General features: G+C 44.0%; 1 protein-coding gene across 2 annotated transcripts; it reads right to left on the bottom strand.

The window, feature by feature from the left end:
• Positions 1 to 4281: 4281 nt before the first annotated feature.
• ANGEL1 (angel homolog 1) lies at positions 4282 to 21108 on the bottom strand. Of its 2 annotated transcripts, none has more exons than XM_083734200.1 (10): positions 20990 to 21108; positions 14835 to 15428; positions 13430 to 13656; positions 12863 to 12932; positions 11407 to 11840; positions 9751 to 9877; positions 9264 to 9374; positions 7786 to 7855; positions 6777 to 6940; positions 4282 to 5632 (listed from the first exon to the last, which is right to left on the bottom strand). In XM_083734200.1, the coding sequence occupies exons 1-10, from the start codon at positions 21003 to 21005 to the stop codon at positions 5472 to 5474; spliced, it is 1974 nt and encodes a 657-aa protein (XP_083590326.1). In that variant the 5' UTR covers positions 21006 to 21108; the 3' UTR covers positions 4282 to 5471. The 2 variants fall into 2 exon arrangements, with proteins under 2 accessions (XP_083590326.1, XP_083590325.1); XM_083734199.1 differs by lacking the exon at positions 20990 to 21108 and adding an exon at positions 17528 to 18113.
• Between the last annotated feature and the right edge of the window lie 13 nt (positions 21109 to 21121).

Genomic DNA, 21121 nt, shown 5'->3' with positions numbered 1-21121 from the left:
AACAGACTCTGAGGAAAGCTGCAACCAGCAATTCAGCTGTGGCAGAGGTGAGAACTGGGTATATTTGCAACAAAAAGGCACAAGGGGAAAACAGTTTTGTTGATCTTGAGAGGAAGAAGCTGTTTGCTGTGTCTGCTGAGCTTTATAATTACAGCAAAGGGGGCTGTGACAGAAGGTTAGGAAAGAACTCATCAGTTGTCACCAGACTCATGGGTGCGAGTGTTTTGAACCAGGATGTCAAAAATGTCAGAATGACCAGTTCTAGTGCTTTGGTAAAAGAACGGTATTGACTTATAGCAGTTGAGCCTGCTAGGTCTCCCTGCTTTTACAGACATTGGACGAACATTGCAGCAAGGAGATGTCTTCGCCACACCCAAGCAAACATTCATGCCTTCTTTCTACACAGAGCAGCATACGTCACTCTGGCCAGGACTTCCCATCACTCCACCTGCCCAGATGAGGGCATAGGTGGCAAATGCCCAAATCTTACAGATAGTTCCCCTTTCTGGGGATAAGGCTCACAGATAAGGGTAGCATCAAAGCAAGCCAATTAGCCTATATCAAAGCAAGTGATTATAAATATATATGAGCTCAGGGTTACAACAACTACCAATTAATTGTGGGGTTACCTTGCTCCCCAGTTCAGGGGAACAACAGGTTGACTTAAAGCGGTTCTGATCAAACTCTCTACCTGGAGGAAACACAAGGCACCTGTTGAAGAACCTCTGCATGTTGCAGGCACCCTGGAGCAGGTCTGGAACCAGTTTGTACAACTGAGAAGCTGCTGTTCCCCTTCATGAACAGAGCCTGTGCCCCCAAACAAGCATCACCCAGCTGCCTATTGCAGAATATGATGCATAGTGGAAGGAAAGCTTGTTTGCTATTTCTGATTTCTACACTGGGGAACCTTTGCCTAACCTTTGGGCTCCTGGCATCACTGCATCAAAATCAATTGCCTTTGAAGGATGGCCAGTAAACAAATCACTGCATATCTCTTCTGACCCAAACCTATGTGTCTACACTTGTCTTCTGCTTGTGGAATGTTCTTCCCAGGCAGGCCCTTATTACATATCTTGAGGCACCAAGCAAAAAAAAGTTAATTCCCCAGGCCTTTGTATAATTCTAATCGATAGCCTTTTAAACTATGGAGGGGGTATTGTTTGTTTGTTACAATGGTAATTTTGAGTTTTTATATTATAAACTACCCTGTGGTCCTCAGATGAAGGGCGGTATAGGTAATTAATTAATTAATACTAAATAATACACTTTCCTGCTCTAAGATGTATGAAATGAACTTGTGATTTAGTGCCTTGTTAATTGACTGCTGTTCCCGCCCTTTTAATAGACCAGAAAGTCAGATATGCTGGGCTCCTTGGGGAATCCTAAAACGAAGCATGATGTCAGTAGCAGATGTCCTGCATCTCACTAAACCCCTCTTCCCACTTGACATGGTGTGCTGGCCACCTGCTTCAGACAACTGTGACTCCCTGTAAGCTGAGCAGAGCCTGGTGTGTCAGAAATAAGATGATGTTCATGGCACCTTGGGGGTTTGCTTTGACACAATCAGTATGACTTACCCGGTTTTAGCAGCTAGGTTTTGTTTTCAGAGCTGTTGTCATAACAGCGCATAACTGAAGCAGAAGGTTTGCTTTCTTCCGTGACTATTGTGTGCACTCGGTATGGAAAACTAACACCATTTGTGGGATCTTAAGTAGATAACACAGAACCTCCTTAGGTCTTGCCTCTCAGTTCTGTTATTTCTTCCCAAAGTTCTTTTCTCCACCATTTGCGCCGTGTAAGGGAACAAAAAGAGCATAATTCTCTCCCATCTCATACATTTAAAGCACATAGCTTTCCTGCAGAATCCTGGCAACTTTCACTTAAGCCTTATGGAGTTACACTTCCCAGCCCCCTTTACAAACTCCAGGACTCTGTAGCGGAGGCTATGTGCTTTAAATATAAGTTGTGGCCTTGCAGGCAGTGATGGCCACCTGCATGGATGACTTTAAGAGAGGAATGGACAAAATCATGGGAGGATAAGGCTATCCATGATGGCTATGTCAACAGAGGCAGTATCCTAGGAATTGCAGGAGAGGAGAGTACTCTTGTGCACAAAAGCTGTCTGCAGGTTTCCCACAGGCCACCATAAGAGGTTCTTCCTCTGTTCGTAGTTCAATGGTGCTGCAAGGTGTTTATCATGAAAGGTAAGCTAAGCTCTGCTTTCTGTGGGCACTTTGCCCATTCTACCCAACTGCCAATAAAAAATTTGTACTTCTGGGCTAATCAGCATGAGAGGGATACTATAGCCAGGTGGTGTATTAAATCAGAAGGCTGGCAACCAGGAGGACTCCCTGGTCAAAGGAATTTTCTTTATTTCTGTAATCATCATTGCTGGGTGCAGTTAATACTCATTATTCCAGAATCTAGAAGAGTAAAGCTATGATGAGCTGTACACGGTAATGCCAGAGGCCCTGGTAAATTCCCAAAGTTGCCATGAAGTTGGGTTCTTTCCAGTAAAGTTAAGCCTTGGCTTTTCGTTACTGCTGCTAACTTTCTGATGTGATGATGTGGCTGCTTGCCCTCCCATGCACACCAACAGCCAAATAAGCTTTGGCAATGACACGTATTCTAATCAAAGAGGTACATGGAGCCTTTATGGATTAGGGAAAGGAAATAAAATAATACATTTGACAGCCACTCAATATGCCTCACGTAACATGGAAACTTGCCATCTTAACATTCCCACATTTGGAACTTAATAAGCATCGCGGGACGCGGGTGGCGCTGTGGGTAAAAGCCTCAGCACCTAGGACTTGCCGATTGAAAGGTCGGCGGTTCAAATCCCCACGGCGGGGTGCGCTCCCGTCGCTCGGTCCCAGCGCCTGCCAACCTAGCAGTTCGAAAGCACCCCCGGGTGCAAGTAGATAAATAGGGACCGCTTACTAGCGGGAAGGTAAACGGCGTTCCGTGTGCTGCGCTGGCTCGCCAGATGCAGCTTGTCACGCTGGCCACGTGACCCGGAAGTGTCTGCGGACAGTGCTGGCTCTCGGCCTATAGAGTGAGATGAGCGCACAACCCTAGAGTCTGGCAAGACTGGCCCGTACGGGCAGGGGTACCTTTACCTTTAAGCATCGCTCTAAGTTTCTGGCTCTTTGCACTGCAATTAAGTAGTCACTTCTATGTCCAAGAAGTTTCCTCATTCTTTACACACCCTCCCCTTCAGGAAGCCATTTCACCATGCATTCCTAAAAACGACCACCACCACTTCTTTGCAGGAAGATTAAATAAATGAAGGCAGAACGTTTCTCCAGTTGGGGTAAAAAAAATGGGGCAACATGTGCCCCTTCTCACAGAAATCCCAGAGAGCTCACTATAAGTTACTTCCATGTAAGCGTACACAGGATTGCAGACCAAGTCTCTTCTGCTTCTAAGGTGAGTATACTCATATCTAGGGCTGTATGTGTATACTTAACCTGCACCGCACCCCAATAAAACCTTAACCAAATGTAACCCAAACTCTGCAACTTGTATGGATTAAGCAACTTTGTTTGCACCTGCTTAATTTTGCTTCTGAAAAAATTGTGAAAGGAAGGAGAGCAACAAGGGAGGGACACACTGTGCTGAATACCCCTCTCCCCACCCTTGAAGTCTTACTAAGCCTTCCACACTCCATTCTGACACCTGAGGCAGAAGCCTTCTCGGTAGTGGCGCCTGCCTTGTGGAATGCCCTCACATCAGATATCAAGGAAATAAACAACTATCTGACTTTTAGAAGACATCTGAAGGCAACCCTGTTTAGGGAAGTTTTTGTTGTTTGATGTTTTACTGTATTTTTAATATTTTGTTGGGAGTCTCCCAAAGTGGCTGGGGAAACCCAGCCAGATGGGTGGGGGTATAAATAAATTATTATTATTACTACTACTACTACTATTACTATTATTATTACTGAGCATTCAACAAGGCATGGCCCAGTGCCCACATACTTCCAAGCCTACTTTCATATCTGTAAGAGCTAGAAAGATGCATTTCTATAAAATGAAAAGCCCTATTGGCCAAATTCTACAGAAAGCTCCCAAGAGCTGTTATACTCAGGTAATCACTCCAGAGAGGGTCAGTGTGCATAATATTAAACTGGATTTCAGGATTTGCAGGCACCACACAGCAGGGTGCATCTTCAGCAGCAGTTCCCACTGTGTTCACCAGAGGGCTACACACAAAGTGCTCTCACAAAGCATCCTGCTCAGTTTCACCCACGCCATTCCAACCAACTGAATTTACAACTTTTCTGAAATTATAAAATTTTATTTCATTTTTTTCAAATTTTAAGAAAACATTAAAAATACTGACAACTCCGAATGTGTTCCCTCCCCCCACAAAATAAAGTTGTGCCATGGCCCACACAAAGCTGAAGTTGATCCTGTGGATTCCATGTATCAAGGAAAGGATGTGGGTTATTTAGAGGCTGGCCTTAACTCTGCAGCTGCACGCTCCTGTCACAATTCATTGGTGATAAAGGAAAAAAATGAGCATCAACTGCCAGGACCAGTTGAGGTACCCAGTACTGTGGCTTACAAGCTGGAACAAAGAACAAAGCAGCGCTCATTTGGGTTTTTGCCACTTTTAGTCCGTCTTTTTCTTCCCTGAAGTGCCACCAGAGGCAGCAAAAATGTCACAAGTTGATGGGAGAGAGAAAACAGCCTTCTCAAGAACCTGAGCATAAAATCCAAGCGGGCTCTTAGAGCAGAGATACAGTATGAGCAGGCGGCTTCCAAATGTTCATGCAGGAGAGCTGAATTTTGGCAAGATGACCTCCACAGGGTACGGTTAGTTGACACGGGTTGATTTGATGCTACTTCCAAGCAGATAAGAGAAACAACATTTCAGTCAACAAGCACCCACCTTTGGAGGTTATGAGCAGTACCAGCACTTCAAAAATGCCCTATGTTTTGCACACTTGCAAAAATCATCAGCAGCATTCTGGCCTAGGTGCAAGAGAAGCAGTAATGTATGGGCCAACTGCTGCTTTGGATGAAAAGAAAAAAGAATGAAGCCCAGATTAGACTCCGGCTCAAATCATCTCTAGTCCTGCTAAGGTCTTTGTGGTGCACAAAGACATGCTCTGCTGACTTCTAAGCAATGGTGGCCAAGCATACTTGCCAAGCGGATAGAAATCTGCTAATTTGCTGGCAGGATACACTTTGTTAAAAGAGAAAAAAAAGCTGGTGCAGCAGCCATAAACTGGCAGTGAAGCACTGTAGCATTCTGGGTGAACTCAGGTTATTTCCTCATGAAAAAAGAAGTGTGGGAGAAACGAACAAGGACATCTCAAAAAGGGGAGGGGGGAGGGTGGGGAAGATAAATAGCTTTTGCTTTTTTTTTTTTTTTTTAAAGATAGCTAATGTAAACTTCAACGGCATGATTTTTCCCATTCAGACCAACTCTTGCGAGAGTCCTAGAGATCTGGCACATGATCAGAAGTCAGAGATCTGTAGGCCAAAGCTGGCCAGCAGACAAAGATGATCAGATGAACAGAAAGGGTTTGGCAAGCCATTTGCTGACCAAAGGATGTCTTCAGAGAGGAGGGAGAGGTGGCCAAGCAGCTTTAGGGCTCCATCTTGGTACATCCTGCGACCTGAAAATGAATCACAGTTGCAATAAGAGGAGCACGGAGCATGCACACTCATTCCCCATGTGGAGTGGGGGAAGCATAAGCTCAACCACAGAAAGACTGCAATGGAAGTGTCAAAAAGTAAAAATACTGATATTAGCAAGTGTCATGGGCGCGCGCGCGCACACACACACACACACACACAAAAAAAGCCACTGTTTTCAATAACTAAATGCACTAACCCAGACACACTTATACAGCCTCTCAAAATCATAACCAATTAGTTTTCTCATTCTACTACCATCCTTCCCTGACTGCAATATCCTATGTGTGTATTCAGCTCATATTCCCAAATCTTTCAGCATTCAATAAAATATGAACCAGGGAAACAGGAAAATGGCAATTTTGAAGCTGCCTTATACCAGTTGTCTGCCTCAGTAATGTCTGCACTCACTGGCAGGGGCTTTCCATAGACAGGTCTCTCCCAGCCCTACCTGGAGATTCCAGGGATTGTACCTGAGACCTTCTGCATTTTAAAGCACATGCTCTACCAGTGAGAGAACATGTTGCCAATACATGTTGCAGTCATCACGCAAGTGATCACTAGCTTGGTAAGTATAAGCTTCATTTCAGGTTTTACCCTCTCAAATGACTCTTTCAGGCTTCAGACCTCAAATTAAAGTGGGGGAACAACACAATGTAGATGTTCAGTACAGTATCTCCCTGTGACAAATTGTGGACAGCACTGGACATTGACATTAGGATACTTTTCTTGAGAGCTTTCAGGAGCCAGATAAGAGATGTGAGCATAGATCCTGCTGAAGAAGCATTTGTGGGAGGCAAGGGGCATAGGTCAGAGCTAAAGTACAATAAGAAGGAAGAACTTATGGCAAAACAACAGGAAGTCAGCACTCTAGTCTGTTCCAATCACAATTAAAGGAACAGCCGTAAGAAGCAAAGCACTTACATGATCACCACTGCAACTCACTGCAGAGTAATAGCCAGATGAAAAACAGGGGGAGTTATGCATTTTATGACTACATAAACTGCCATCCTCAGTGGCTCACTGAAGGGCTGAGGCTGAGACAGACAGGCAGTCCATCACAAAAGCTCTGATGAAATACACAAAGTATAGCCATACAGGAGATTTAAGTTCTGTAACACTCACATTCTTCATTATCACTCTTGACAGGCTTTGCTGAATAGAAGATGTAATCAACTGTGGCCCCGACACCCATTGGCATGGTTGTAATCTCAGGGCAACCTCTCTCAGGCAGGAAGTGGCTGTAGGCAGAAGTCAGGTTGAGGCCATGCTGGATACTGCCTGGATACCTGTACAGGAGAAACAGCTCCCCATTCCCAAAACATGGGGAAGAGGAGAAGAAACTCAATCAATGCAAGAAAAGCACTTTAAAAGTACTACTATTCAACTACTCAACTCTGCCTTCCACAGACATTTGCTTTGCTATTACTGTCTGATCCTAGGGAAACTCCCTTAAATTTGATTACAACACTCTATTTGATAAATGACTATTTTCAAGGGGAGTCTGCTCAGAGCCCTAAATCTTGCTAAGGTGGGACCAAGTTAGTGTAGCCTTTATAACTGTTGCACTATCCTGGCATATATCTAATCTTATACAGTGGTACCTCGGGTTACATATGCTTCAGGTTACAGACTCTGCTAACCCAGAAATATTACCTTGGGTTAAGAACTTTGCTTCAGGATGAGAACAGAAATTGTGCAGCAGCAGCAGCGCAGTGGCAGCAGGAGGCCCGATTAGCTAAAGTGGTGCTTCAGGTTAAGAACAGGTTCAGGTTAAGAACAGACCTCTAGAACGAATTAAGTTCTTAACCCGAGGTACCACTGTACCTCAATTTGAGTTTCAAGAGAGATTCTCACTTGGCCCACCCATGGTTGGTTTCAATTTATTTCATTGTAAGAAATGAAAAGAAAAACTCCCTCCTGTGACCCAGAGAGCAACTGCAGTATGAAGATTAACTTGCTCTTGCAAACAGTCCCCTTTCCTTGGAGAAAACCTTGACTCTAACATAGGCTTTGTGACAAGGATCATACAATCCCCTTCAACCAAAGGTGACTCCACTATGCTCTCAAGATAACAATCCTGGCTATGGAACTGTCTCATTCATGGGACCCAAACCCTTTCCCCTCAAGTTACCTTGAGTAACACAGATCTGGATCAGAGTTGTTCACTACAGTGAGCTCCTTAGGCCAATGTGCAGGACGGTCTGCAATACACCAAAGAAAATCCAGATCAGATACACCACTGAACGTACAATTTTTGGGTTAAACTCACAATTAGTAACCCCATCCAAACTGCTGCTTCAACAATCTACATTGTCAAGACCAAGTGGCAAAATGGGAGAGAGTGGGGAACAGGTAAAGGTTTCAGCATTCAATGAAATATATTGGTGCATAAAGAGATTGGGAGGTGAGAACATCTACCACAGTTAGAAATGGGCCCCTCCTGCTTTCTCACCTCCAGAACTGGATTAAGCAGTTCATACGCAAACAGGAACAAGATAAAACCAAGACAAGGCTCAAGTGATGAGTAAAGGTGCTGCTCTTTCAAGTAATAGATTTTGCCCAGGATTGAAAGAACCACTTTAGGAATGCCCAAGAGTAATTGTAGACTTTTTCGTAAAACAGCAAACCTGCATGACATACACAAGCTGCCTTTGTATCTGTCCTAAATTTCAAAATAAATAAATTTCCAACAGGATCAAAATAAATTTTCCACATGGCCTGGAAGGCTGATTGCTATTTGAAAAATACAAGCCTCAGTGCTTATGTTTTGTGATCCTTGGACTTAACTTGCTGTTGGCACATAATGGACTACCATTACCAAACCGCAAGAGGGTGTCCTCTGGAGAGGATGAGAATAATCCACAAATATCTTTTAATCAGAAGATTGCATGAGGCAGATTTCAATAATTGGGGGAAACGTAATCTAATTTGACACTCTTTTCGGAATGCAAGGTTTGCTACAAAGTCCTCAAAAGAGCCACAGGGAACCAAGAGAAGTATGTGGCGATGCTTCAGCCCACCAACGAACACCTTCAGCAGCATGGGCATAGCCAAGGGGGGCAGCTGCCCCTGCCCAATCAATAAAATTCAATAATAATACATAGCAAACTGAGGTTCTGACCCCTTATAAAAGGCCTGCCCCCGACAAAAATCCTGGCTACGCCCATGTTAAGCAGTGCCTCAAACCATTCAGTATTATTATTATTAAAAAATAATTTCTAATACGTTTTACAATTTTATATTCAACACAATCAATATTATCACAAAAAGAATGTATAAATCTCTACCTCCCCCACCCCACCTCCAGTGACTTCCCACAACTTCCTCTTCTGGTTCATTAATTATTTACTTCTCCTCCTGTTTTTCCCTAACTTTAATTTTAATTAATTAAATGTTGTTATAATCTTATAATTTTTGTACCATAATTTCACATTAAATCTTACCCTTTGTTATTTCCCCATTATTGCATCTTGACCTTTATACTTGTTTTCTTAATTGTAAGTGTTTACTCAAACCCTGCAAGTGAGTCCAAGCCATTAAGTATTAAAAGATCTGTTCCAACTAGGTGTATCATAGTTGCAGAATGAAGCGGTGGGAAATTTTGGATACCTGGCGTGGCATCCGTCACACCTTCCAACAGGATCAGATCTGCAGGTCGCTCACATGCAACATCACAATAACGGAACTGAAGCAGGAAGTCACGGCTGTATTTGCGCCTGTCTACAGGGAGAAAGGCAGATCAAAGGAGGGAAATAAAACAAAGCATTTAAGTTGATTTTGATTATTTCCACACAACCTAGTGTTGTTATTTGAATGAAGTGCATGTACAAGTCCACACTGCACCCATACAACCATCAAAATGCAATTTCAAAACTCAAATGCTGGTTAAAGCGAAGGAGGGGGACCCTAACCTATAATTATGGATGTCGGGAATACACACTTTTATGAATAAACATTACTTATAGGATAGTAACATTATATGTGGTTAGGCTCTGATGGTTTTAGAGTGTAAAAAACTAGCAACTTTCAGACAGTACATTAATGGCAGAGAACAAGTCTCTGCAACACTTGTCCTCATTTCCACCATGAAGCTCACCTGACTTCTTGCTTTGGCATAGACTGACATACTGGCAGCTGTCTGTAATCCCCAGAGAGCTGGGCCACAGGGGAGTCAGCAGTTTCCGCTGGTGTGGGTTCTGACAGAAGTCTTCCTGTCCAGACACCTACAGGGGCAGAACACAAGCACACACAAAAGTGTTTTGAAACACACAATCTTCTCAAACACAGCAAAATTTATACTAGGTGCAGCCACACACACAAGCTTAAAAACTGGCACCTACATCTACAGTTTTGTGACTATGCTAGGAATTTACAAGCAAAGGAATTAGTCACTTAGTCAAAAGAAAGAAAACCCAATGAAGGGTGTGTATTATGGGGTCAAGACTGCTGTTGCATGCAAGTTTTTGAAGCACCCGTACAGTGCTGCTATCATCAGAATGCCAGCATGTATCTCCCACCACTCCAATTTAATCTGAAGTTATGCTTTCCAAAAATAATACAGCAAAAGGAAGCCTGTGGCTAAGGACCCTTTTATAATACTATGCCTCTGTTTGGAAGCACCCAGTCTAGAATATTCCCGGGTAATCAAGAATGTTAGAAATCTAGCCTATAGCAGATGGGGGTTCAACAGCAAACGTGTGATTGTCTCAAGGAGAGAAAAAGGTTTAGAATCCAGTAATTTTAAACTGGTATATGCATGACAGTTTTCAATGTGCATCCAATGCACACCCTTATCTAGCAGCCCACACATGCTGGTAGCTTCAGTTTATTCTGCTCCCATCTGACCATTCGGCAAAACCAGCATAGTTTGTGCCATTTGCATAACAGATTTCACATTTTCAGTATAGAATAATACACCCATTTGACTTTCTGCTTTTCATAAAGTTTATTATTTTCAAATGAATAAAATAGAATACATTGGGGGCAGCTAGAATGAGGAGGAATAGTTTCTATCTGTTCTAAATTGAATGTATCATAATATCTGTTTGAACATTTAATTTAACGTAGAAAAGTTTTGTTCTCAATACCTTCCTATTTCTGTGCCTGCTTTGTCCACCGCCCCAGCTTCATGTTTTGTGCTAATATACTAAAGCAGCGGGAAGCGGGTGGCGCTGTGGGTTAAACCACAGAGCCTAGGACTTGCCGATTAGAAGATCAGCGGTTTGAATCCCCGTTCTCGGTCCCTGCTCCTGCGAACCTAGCAGCTCGAAAGCATGTCAAAGTGCAAGTAGATAAATAGACACTGCTCCGGCGGGAAGGCAATCAGCGTTTCCGTGTGCTGCTCTGGTTTGCCAGAAGCGGCTTAGTCATGTTGGCGACATGACCCGGAAGCTGTATGCCGGCTCCCTCAGTCAATAAAGCGAGATGAGCGCTGCAACCCCAGAGTCGGCCACGACTGGACCTTTATCTTTACTAAAGCAGCAATGCAGGAAGCTGTCATGCAGATAGCCTACGTTTACATAGATTCTAGCATGGACCTCTTCCTGTAGCACCTATGACCCAAATACAATAATGGCCTTTTTATCACAAGAGAAATTAAATCATTCAATTTCTCTTAGTGAACTAACCAAAGCCACAAAAAGATGGTACAATGGTAGAAAATCTCAGAAGCCGCTAAGTCTACAGAGGAAAGGCATGATGCATTTTAAGCTGAGTCAAGAGATGTTGCCATCTATCCCCTTTCTCTGCTTACCTTCCAGGCTGGCATTCCATGGTAGTACAACTGGCCATTCCGAATGAACTTGTATAGCGGTGAGTCAGGCACAGAGTTCAGGTCCCCACATAAGATAACAGGGCAGTAATTGCCATCAGCCATTTTTGCAGTCTTGTCTACCTCGGCTAGGAGCAGAGCCATCTGAGCCAGTTTGATATCGCCCCGACGGGGATTATACAACACATGAGTGTTTGCCACACACAAGGGGCTGACTGATTTGTCACCCAAGCTTTCTGGGAGTAAAGGTTGTAACAACAATACCAGACCCACATTGTCCCTGTTGAGGATGTCCAGGCCAGGCCGAAAGTATTCAACAGGACTAGCACTTATCAACTGAAACTTGCTTTGCTTGTAGCAGATTGCACAACCATCTGTCTTCCTGCCTGTCCTCCGCTTGTAGATGCAGGCGAAGCCTAGCCAAACAACAAAAGGCTTCATCAGATCAATTTAAACAACCAAGAACTTAAGGCTGCAACTCTAACACATACATAAGCCTCACTGAACTATAAGTAAATCTGCATAGGATTAGGCTGCAAGTCTCTGTAGGCAAGGTGAAATTATATCGAGATCTTATACTTCTGTTTTTACAGTGTCCAGCCAACAAATGTTCCTCCTGTTCATATTGTGAAACCATGCCAAGCCAAACACATCCAACTGTCACAGGAGTTGGAGCAGATTCAGGAAGGCAAGGAACCATGTCTGGGGTGAAAGTTCCCTACCAACCTAAAAGTCAGGGCCAACCTAAAAGTCAGACGTTCTAAACCTGGCATGATTTTATTCAAAGCTCAACTAGAGGTTATAGAGGAGATGCATACAACTGTCTCCTGATACAATTTTTCCTTGTTAAACTGAAAAGATGCTACAGGAGCTCCCAAGTTTGAGCAAAGGAATGTCAAAGACTGCTTAATCCTTTTTGAGCCTGGATGTTTCCCTGCACAAAATCATTTTCCCCAACTTGCTTTTCCACTAGCGGGGAGAAGGGTTGCTGGGATCCATATCCTGACTCACAGGAAAAGCAACTTGCAGGTAGGAGCAGGATTTTGAGTGAGAAGACAGCAGGAGGGAGAGAAGTTAAGCAGCTCCTCCTGCATCAACCTCCTGTTCCTAACTGCAGCCTCCCATGGCTGCTTCTCATTTTTTATTTTAAAAGGAATGTTGACTTTAATCCCCAGCATAAGGCTACAACCCCACTACGAAAATCATGGGAGAGACAGACCAAGCCTCTTACTAAATGATGATATCCTAGTGTGACATTAAAGATAGCAGAGAAGCTCCCACTTCCCCACAACCATTCCTTCTATCAAACTCAGGGGGTAAAGCAAATCATCCCAGAAAAATTGTGGCCACTAAAACTGTGTAGAAAAAGCAGTGCTTGGAGGAGTATTCCTCATAGGAGTATTCTTGAGCTAGTCTCCATTGCAAAAACTACTTATACCCATCATCGTAAGTGTTGGTTCCAGCTGTTCCCAATAGTGATTCTCCTGAACTTCTTGGAGACAAAGAATCTGGAAAGCAACAGAGAACATACTTAGCAGCAGCTCTCCCAAGGCAGCACAACAGATTAAGTTCCCTCACGATAACTAGTTCTGACTGAATATCTTCCCTATACCTATTTCCCCTACTACAGAGTGGGAAAATACAGCATCCTTTGGGACTACAAGCAATTACATATTCAAAAAACTACTTAAAATAAGGAGAGGAGGTGCAAAGAGTTCAAGGAGTGGGAGACTGAAAGTGAAAGTGCTTACAGATTCACAGCCACTGAATAGTGCTACCTAAAGCCAGAAAGTTCTCAGTGACCCTTGATAGGAATCGACAGACAATCCAAACTAAAAGACAGGTTTACAGCCACGTGAGCTATGTGCGAGAAGGACCCAAATTCCAGTTGCTGCAAGTGAGGACTCTGGGGGCCATATTATCAGACACTAGCTAAGAGCAATATACTTAGGATTTCCCTCTCCTCTCTAACTAATATAGTGCCTAATGCAAATGTTACACTCACTTCAGGATCCCAGTGCTGGATCTCCTGTAAGAGATTTGTAAAGCGATAGCTCCAGTTCATAATGTCTGGATGGCAATGCATATAAAGATGAGGGCTCTGTTCTATCAGGTCCTGGGCCAGAATGTTATACGACATGACTCTGAATTCAAATAAAGACCCAGCCTCTGAGCTCAACTCTGGGATGCAAGCCTGAGCAGAAAGATCTTCCCAGTCCCTCCACAGAATTTCTGCATAATGACAAAGAAAGGAAGACAAATGTTAGAAATATGGGAGTGGGGGATGAGGGAATAGGCAGAGGAAACTGCATGAGGGAAAAGGCTTAAACCCCCTTCCAGAATCCCAATCCATTCCAAAAGTTCAAACAGGTGCTTTTAATTTAAAAATACAGTGGGAGATCCTGATCACAGATCTCCAGCATCACAAATAGTTTGACCCTATGAACCAAATCAGATGTGATGTTAAATGCACCCTTACGTTTCACATGCATGGTTTTAAAAACTGCAAATAGCACCATTCTGCCTCCCCACAATGCAATTAGAAGTGATTTTCACCAGGACCAAAGGAGGGGATGAAAGAGTTAAATCCTCTCTAGCTGTGATCCTCATAATTACAATCTTTTAGAAGCTACTACTTACTTTAAAAGGTACTTGTTAAATGCAAAGACACATTTACTATCTTTACAGTTTGGCCCTAAGTTACCTCTGCTATGTGGGAAATGAAGGATTAATCATTCACCAATTGCTTGAAGAATTTGAACTATGATATAATCGTTCAGAAAGATTATTCAGATTGTAAAAGTACTCCACTGGCAGAGATGGATAGGCGACCAATGGATAAATGTATTTAAAAGCAACAAAGTTAGCATGGTGGCATCTTGAAGATTAATAGAGTGTGGTATTTTATAGGCCTACTTCACAAGATGAAATTTTACAGCAACAGACTAAGATAGCTAGTCTTCCAGACTTAAATGTATTGAAGAAGAAAGATTCTGCAATGCTCACAAGTTTCAAACAAGCACTCGATTCATTTCCTTGCAACTGTACTCTGAAACGTCATCTGTTTCATAGATAGTAATACACTTCGAATAACTCTCCTTTCACTACTTTGCCAGGCAATTCTGATGGCAACTATTCACAAGACCTTCTGCCTATGTTTTTTGGGCTGTAATTTTGGTCATACTACATTAAACTAGTAATAACATATCCAAACATGAAAGGAGTCCAGCAATGGAATATGTTTCCAAGGCAAAACTTTGAAGGAGTCTGCGGAAAGATAATACTGGTGTTTTTCAGCTCTGTTGCAGCCTTACACATGGCAAAGATCATACAGTCATATTATATTAGAAAGTTTTGCTCTATGAAAGCAGAGTCAAAATCAGAAGATAAAATACATTCATTATACTCACCATGATAAGGTATCTCTAGTGGGAGTGGCTGAAACTGACCAGCATTCTGAAAAGGCCACACTGCTCCCTCTGTTGGTCCCACATCTGTCTCCTGGGCAGGACTCCAGGCTAACACTGCAGGGTCTTCAATCCACACTTCTGTAGACAGAGGAGCAGCTTCAACCATCTGAGGATCAGCCTGTGTCCTTACTGCTGCCCATATAGCATTGTCCCCTAAGGCCTCCCTTTCTTCTGCGGGTAAACTTCCTGTCACTTCTACAAATTCCTGTAGTCCAGGAGACGTCTCAATCTGGACCTCACTTGGCAGCTGCTCCTGGCCACCAGATTGTGGTGATACATTCAGGTCGCTTAAGCTTGTCATCAGCAGCTCTGGGCCTTCCAGCCACTCAGCATTTGATATCGTGGGCACCTTCTCTGGTTTTGAAGCACTCTCACTGGCATGGACCTCACCAGCACCTTCCTCCAGCCACTGCTGCAGCAGGGCTTGCTGCTCCTCTGAAACAGGCTTCCCACTGATGGGAGCAGATAGGCCGTCTATATGGGTGGTCGTGCTCTTCGCCAGAAGCATGTTCTTTCGACATGTAAAGAAAGCATCTGCCAAAATAAGCCAACAGCAGATGCTGATTAAAACAACACGTTTCCAAAGGGTAGCAAAATTAGGTGCCACAAAATTATTAGAACTCAACAGTTTATGATACGAGGACAATTCAGAAGGATCAGCAATAGGTTGGCACAGTAGGGCACACCTGCTTTTACCAATCCTGAGAAGGTGGGCAGGAAAGTAGTCCATGCCACTGTCTAAAGCAGTCCTACATTGTTGCAGGTTCATGATTTTGAACATTTGGGTTTAGCAATATCAAGACTTCCTTGATCACTTTGGCTGATCTCAAAATCTCAATGATTTTCTATTATTGATTTGAGTGCAAATAGAAGTAACCATTAACAGACATTCATTTCCAAAATTTTCTTACCAGATCAGGAGGCATTGTTAAAACAGATATAAAAGTTAAACAAGTGATATTGGATTACTTCATGAACTGGAACAGAATGAAGTAGTACAGAATGTAAAGGTTTTAGCTATGTTATCTGGCTGGTATATGTATTTAGGAAACAGTAGTTTCAGATTGGAAGGGAGCAAGAAAACAGGGCAGGGGAAGAGGTTTTAAAATCTCCCCCAAAGTCATGATCCCAATCAAACAAACCAGACAGATCTCCTGCATCGGATCTAGCTTGGCTATTAGATGAATCCTCTTCTCTGGGTTAGAATGCTAATCCTTGTTCCCTCACATTTGTCTTTTAGTCATCTGATATTACATGGCAGCAAAATATTTGTCATCATGATGGGTGGAGTGTGATGCAGGATGATAACTTTATTATACAAGAAAATAGGGCCAGGGGTCGCAGAGAAAGACTAACCCTTAAGAGTACTTTCCAGTGTGCCGGAGCCCTGAAAATTGATACATTTACAGTTCAAAGCATTGAATTGTTGAATTGTTAGAAAATTCTGAAATGGGACATCTGTAGCCCCCTTCTTCAAAAGGGGGAGGGGGAGAGAATGTATTAAAAGCATACCTCAAAAAAAGGTACTTCCAAAGCCACATAGAAAATGAAAATTGGGCACCTATCTAGCCCCTAACACTCTGATTATTAGAGAGTCATACAAGGAGACAAGGTACTGCTAGGCTACTTAGAAAACATTCTCACTCACTCACGCTCAGTGTAACAGCGACCTAACTTAAAAGGATTACAACACAAATCTGAAGTGTTTTGAACAGTTCAAAAGGCCTATATGTTTCATTTATTATAACCACAAATACACGCGTTTGCCTACTCTTCCTACGCTCCCCCACACACTTCGCTCCAAACCACCTGTCTCCTTAATCTCTTTCCCACGGCCATCATCCAGCCAAACCATAATTACTGCATCTAACGTACAGCCACATTTGGTAGGGAACCCGGGGCGGGTTGGAGACAAACGCAGCTTCCCAGTCTTCTTCGTCTGGCCTTTTGGGTTATTCCCCCCCACCCCGGACGCGTGCGCACGCACCCACGCACACCTTAATACACACCCTCGTTGAGCGTGCGTGCGTTTTCGCTCCGCGCGGCTGCGGGATAGAGAAACAGCATGGGTAGAAGAAAGCAGCCGACGGTACAAAGGCTCTGTTTTGCATTCATTGCCCCGCCCACTTCTGCGTCGGGTCCCGCCCACAACTGGCACGCCTGTCCTGCTCCCCGCCCCCCGCCCCTCAGTTGCCCATATGGGAAAGTGGCCGTCTGGTTTTAAAATAACACAGCCCCCCACTGATGTTAAGCATTTTATTACACTGAAATAAAGCACCGGCGACAGATAATGTTGTCCCCGTGAATGTAGGGGCAGAACTGTTAACAACCACCACCACCACCACGTCCTTCGAGGGGGGGGGGGCGGACTTCGCAAAAAGGGGTCCCTGAGGCGGGGAGAAGGGGAGGCTTCCAGGCCGCCAACTGAGCGTCGTCCGGCCAGGCCTGGTGGAGAAGCGCGGAGGGGCAGCGGGGATTCCTGTGAGCTTTGGGCCTCGGCTGACAGAAGCCCTCGCGTCGTGTGAGGAGCCGCCGAAGCCGCCTCTTCTTTCTGAGGAGACTTGGGGGGGGGGCAGGGAAACAGGAGGAGCCGGGAAAAAAGGAGGGACGGCGGCGCGGGGAGGGGGGTTTACCTCGGAAAGCCCGCAGGAGCCGCGCCACGGGCAGCAGCACGTAACAGAGCACGGTCCCGATCATGCCGCCCGCGCCTCCCCTCCCAGTTGTGGGCCACGCGCGAGGCCGACTCCGCCTCAGCGAGGCTCGAGCGGGCTGATTGGGAGCGGCGCGCGGGCGGGATGAGCCGTTGGGCGTCGCGGCGCCTCTCGGGCCTTCCTTGCTTTGGGAAGGCTGGCGGGCCCGGAGGAGCTTCCCCAAGCGAGCGGGGCTGGTGCTCAAGGACTGGCGCGAGAGGCTTCGGGAGGACGCGGCTCCGTCTCCGCCGCCCGCTTGACGGAGGCTGTGAAGGGGGGACGGAGCACCTGTACAAATCCCGCGGCTGGATCTCCCCGGTGCCTGCTGCTAAATGCGGAATATCCCAAGCAGGCGCTTCTGTGGGAAACTCTGGAAGCCACCCCCCCCCCTCAGCCCACGTTCATTTATTTGTCTTAGTTCATAAAATGTATACACCCGCTTGGTTTTAGTAGCAAGGAGGGGGCACACTCAAAGCTAAAATAAAGACAAAACAATAACATTATCCCTGAAAAGTTTGCAGCCGTCATTTAAGAACATGCGGATAGATAAGAACACACTACTATAGGATAGACTGAAGCCAAATTTAAAATCGTGCAGGCTTTCTAAACATCTGGGCAGCTTGTCTAAATAAGAGCCAATAACCAGGCCTTTTGTTGATCTGATTTACATTCTATGCCCTTTTAAAAGGCTTTTTTTGGAGGAGGGGTATCGGTGGTTGTTTGTATTTTTATTATGTATTTTCTGGTTTTATATCCCGATTTTGTTCTGGGAACCGCCCTGAGATCCCCCAGGTATAGGTCGGTATATAAATCCAATAAATAATAATAAAGGGTGACTTTCAGCGGGTCGCTCTCTCCCGCAGGCCTAACTTTACCTCAGAGCTTGGACGAAGCCAGGATTTTTTGTTGGGACAGAACCTCTGATTTGCATTAATTTTGATTGATTTATGGGGGCCAGCTCCCCCCCCCCCATGCCCATGCCCCAGAGGGTTATTGTGAGGTTGAAAGGGGAAGGGGAGTCTATTTGACAGTGGAACCATCTCCCTCAGCAGGTTGTGGACTCTCCTTCCTTTGAGGTTTTTAAGCAGAGGTTGGATGGCCATTTGTCATGGATGCTTTAGCTGAGATTTCTGCATTGCAGGGGGTTGGACTAGATGACCCTTGGGGTCCGTTCCTTAGTACTCTTATGATGCCGTGATCAAATGTCGGCAGCCTGTGGCTTCTTAAGAGGAAAGGCACAATACAGATGTAAAAAATAAATTGTTGGGGCTTCCCAAATTTTCTAAGCGGGGAGGGGTGGGTACTGCAATGAAGCAACGGAATTGTGTTGGGAGACAATTCAGGTGCCCTGCACTCAGCGCACATCTCACTGCTTTGTGGTTGTGCAAATCAGCATAGCAGCCTGTCAGGTGCGCACCTTAGAAATCTCCTTCTGGAATATCACACACACACACCTCACTTCAGCACATCCTTGTGGTAGACTTTTCCTGTGCAGTTGGTTATGTGCTTTATGAGGATTTTAATAATAGCATTAGCAGCACAGAATCAAGGCTAATAATTATTATTGATGAATCCAAAACTGGACTGTGTGGTTTGTGAAACATTCAGGAGCCCTGAATTAGTGCAGGCCTTCACATCTTCCCAGAATTAAAGAAACATGAGACTTGTTTATTAGTGTTTTTAAAAAATAAAATATAATTTGGAAGGGAAGGAGTTTCCTTCTCGTGTCTCATACTTAAAAAGTCAGCTTCCATTTCCCCCCACAATCCAAAGGCTTCTTTGAAAATGAAAACAGTTTATCAGATTTTAACTCCATTATTTTAAATTACCTAATTTAAGAACGTCCTAAAAATAATAATAGTACTTCCAGCTGCTCTGATTAATTCCTCTCTTTTTTCATTATCTTTTTTGCCTTTTCCTGTCATGTAAGGCCTGGGCCGTTTACTTGAAGCATGTGGGTTGGTTTTACTAAGTTTACCCCATGCTTGTCTGTAAGATCACTCCCAAAATAACCCTATCACCAGCTCCAGTCTTGGATTTATTTACATGCTCATGGAATAAATCAGAGGTCACATTAGGTGATAATTAGAAGCCTTTCTTCTTGTCTAACAGTTATGACTAGTGCAGCTGTCACTGAAAACAAGAAAACAGTCTCTGTTTGCTAATTAGAATTGTAAGCAGCTCACAACTTGCAGCAGGAAAACAGAGACTTGACAGGCACCCAAAATAGAAAGCAAGAGTGGGTGTTAATGGCCCAATCCCATACAAATTTAAGCATGTCTAAACATCAGGTCTCTTTACCTTGTCCATTGAAATTCAATATATAATTTTTATGAGCCACCCTAATAATTGTATTTATTAATTACTGTAGCCAGTTCAAGGACCTTATGGTGAAGGGCAGGTAAGAAATCAAATAAATAAATAATGATCCCAATGAACCATCTTTTCAAAAACTTTGTGGCGGGAAAGATGTCACTACCACATTCAGCTTGGTTTCCTTCTGTATTGTATGCTACTTTTGGATGGCAACAGATTTTACCATTTTTGCTGTCCGTTAAGAAAGGTTATTATTATGAAGACTCTTGCTCAGCACTACCTTACCAGCGTTCATGCCCATACAGTGGTACATCGGTTTACAGATGCTTCAGGTTACATACGCTTCAGGTTACAGACTCCGCTAACCCAGAAATAATACCTCGGGTTAAGAACTTTGCTTCAGGATGAGAACAGAAATTGCGTGGCGGCAGCGTGGCAGCAGCGGGAGGCCCCATTAGCTAAAGTGCTTCAGGTTAAGAACAGTTTCAGGTTAAGAACGGACCTCTGGAATGAATGAAGTATGTAACCAGAGGTACCATTGTATTATGCAATATTTTAAAGGTAAAATTAATAAAAATTATGGTTAAAAATTTACACCTCGCTTTCAGACGTCTGCTATTTATGAAGGAGTCAGATAGGAGTGTCATACAGATGGTACACGTCTAAATGTTGTGATTGGGAAGAATTCTCACAAAGGGGTCACCTGTGTCCTGAATTGTTGTGATCTGGCTAATTTAATAGGCTTTAGGGTGCCAAATCAATATGCTGATCTTAATCGGCCGCCCAAGGTTGACTGTTGTAACAAAAATCACCACATTTAAAGAGAGGGAGCTGAACTAGGGTTATGAAAAGTAGCAGAATTAGTACCCAGAACCATACATTATTTCTTAGAACCTCAACAGGTTTAGCTGCCCCTTAAGCTAAGGTTACCAGACGTCCCCATTTCCCGGGGACAGTCCCCGGATTTACACATCATTCCCCATACAAAATCCATTGAAGTTGAAAAGTGTCCCCGGATCCATTGAAAAAAATCTGGTAACCTTACCTTAAGCAATCAACAGCATCACTTTCTGAAACAAAATCTCTCACCTGAATTCTGATCCATTTTGATCCAGCTCAGCAAAGAAGACCCGATGCAAGTCTGAGCTATGTGACCATAGGAGGTACTATATATCTTGAGTCACAATGTCTAGATGAGGTCATGGAATACTTGAGATGAAA

The sequence above is a fragment of the Podarcis gaigeae genome (assembly GCF_964106915.1).
Source record: "Podarcis gaigeae genome assembly, chromosome: 1".
NCBI lineage: Eukaryota > Metazoa > Chordata > Lepidosauria > Squamata > Lacertidae > Podarcis > Podarcis gaigeae.
This window is presented reverse-complemented; position numbering and strand designations above follow the sequence as displayed.

What these genes read in the sequence shown, in the direction of transcription:
- ANGEL1 (XM_083734199.1), bottom strand. Translation starts at nt 17,591, where the DNA reads ATGATCGGGACCGTGCTCTGTTACGTGCTGCTGCCCGTGGCGCGGCTC. An exon ending in ACCAACACTTACGATGATGG is followed by an intron (nt 11,841 to 12,862) that starts GTATAAGTAGTT and finishes TTGTTTGGCTAG; the next exon opens with GCTTCGCCTGCATCTACAAG. An exon ending in TGTGACGGATGCCACGCCAG is followed by an intron (nt 7,856 to 9,263) that starts GTATCCAAAATT and finishes GGTGTATTGCAG; the next exon opens with ACCGTCCTGCACATTGGCCT.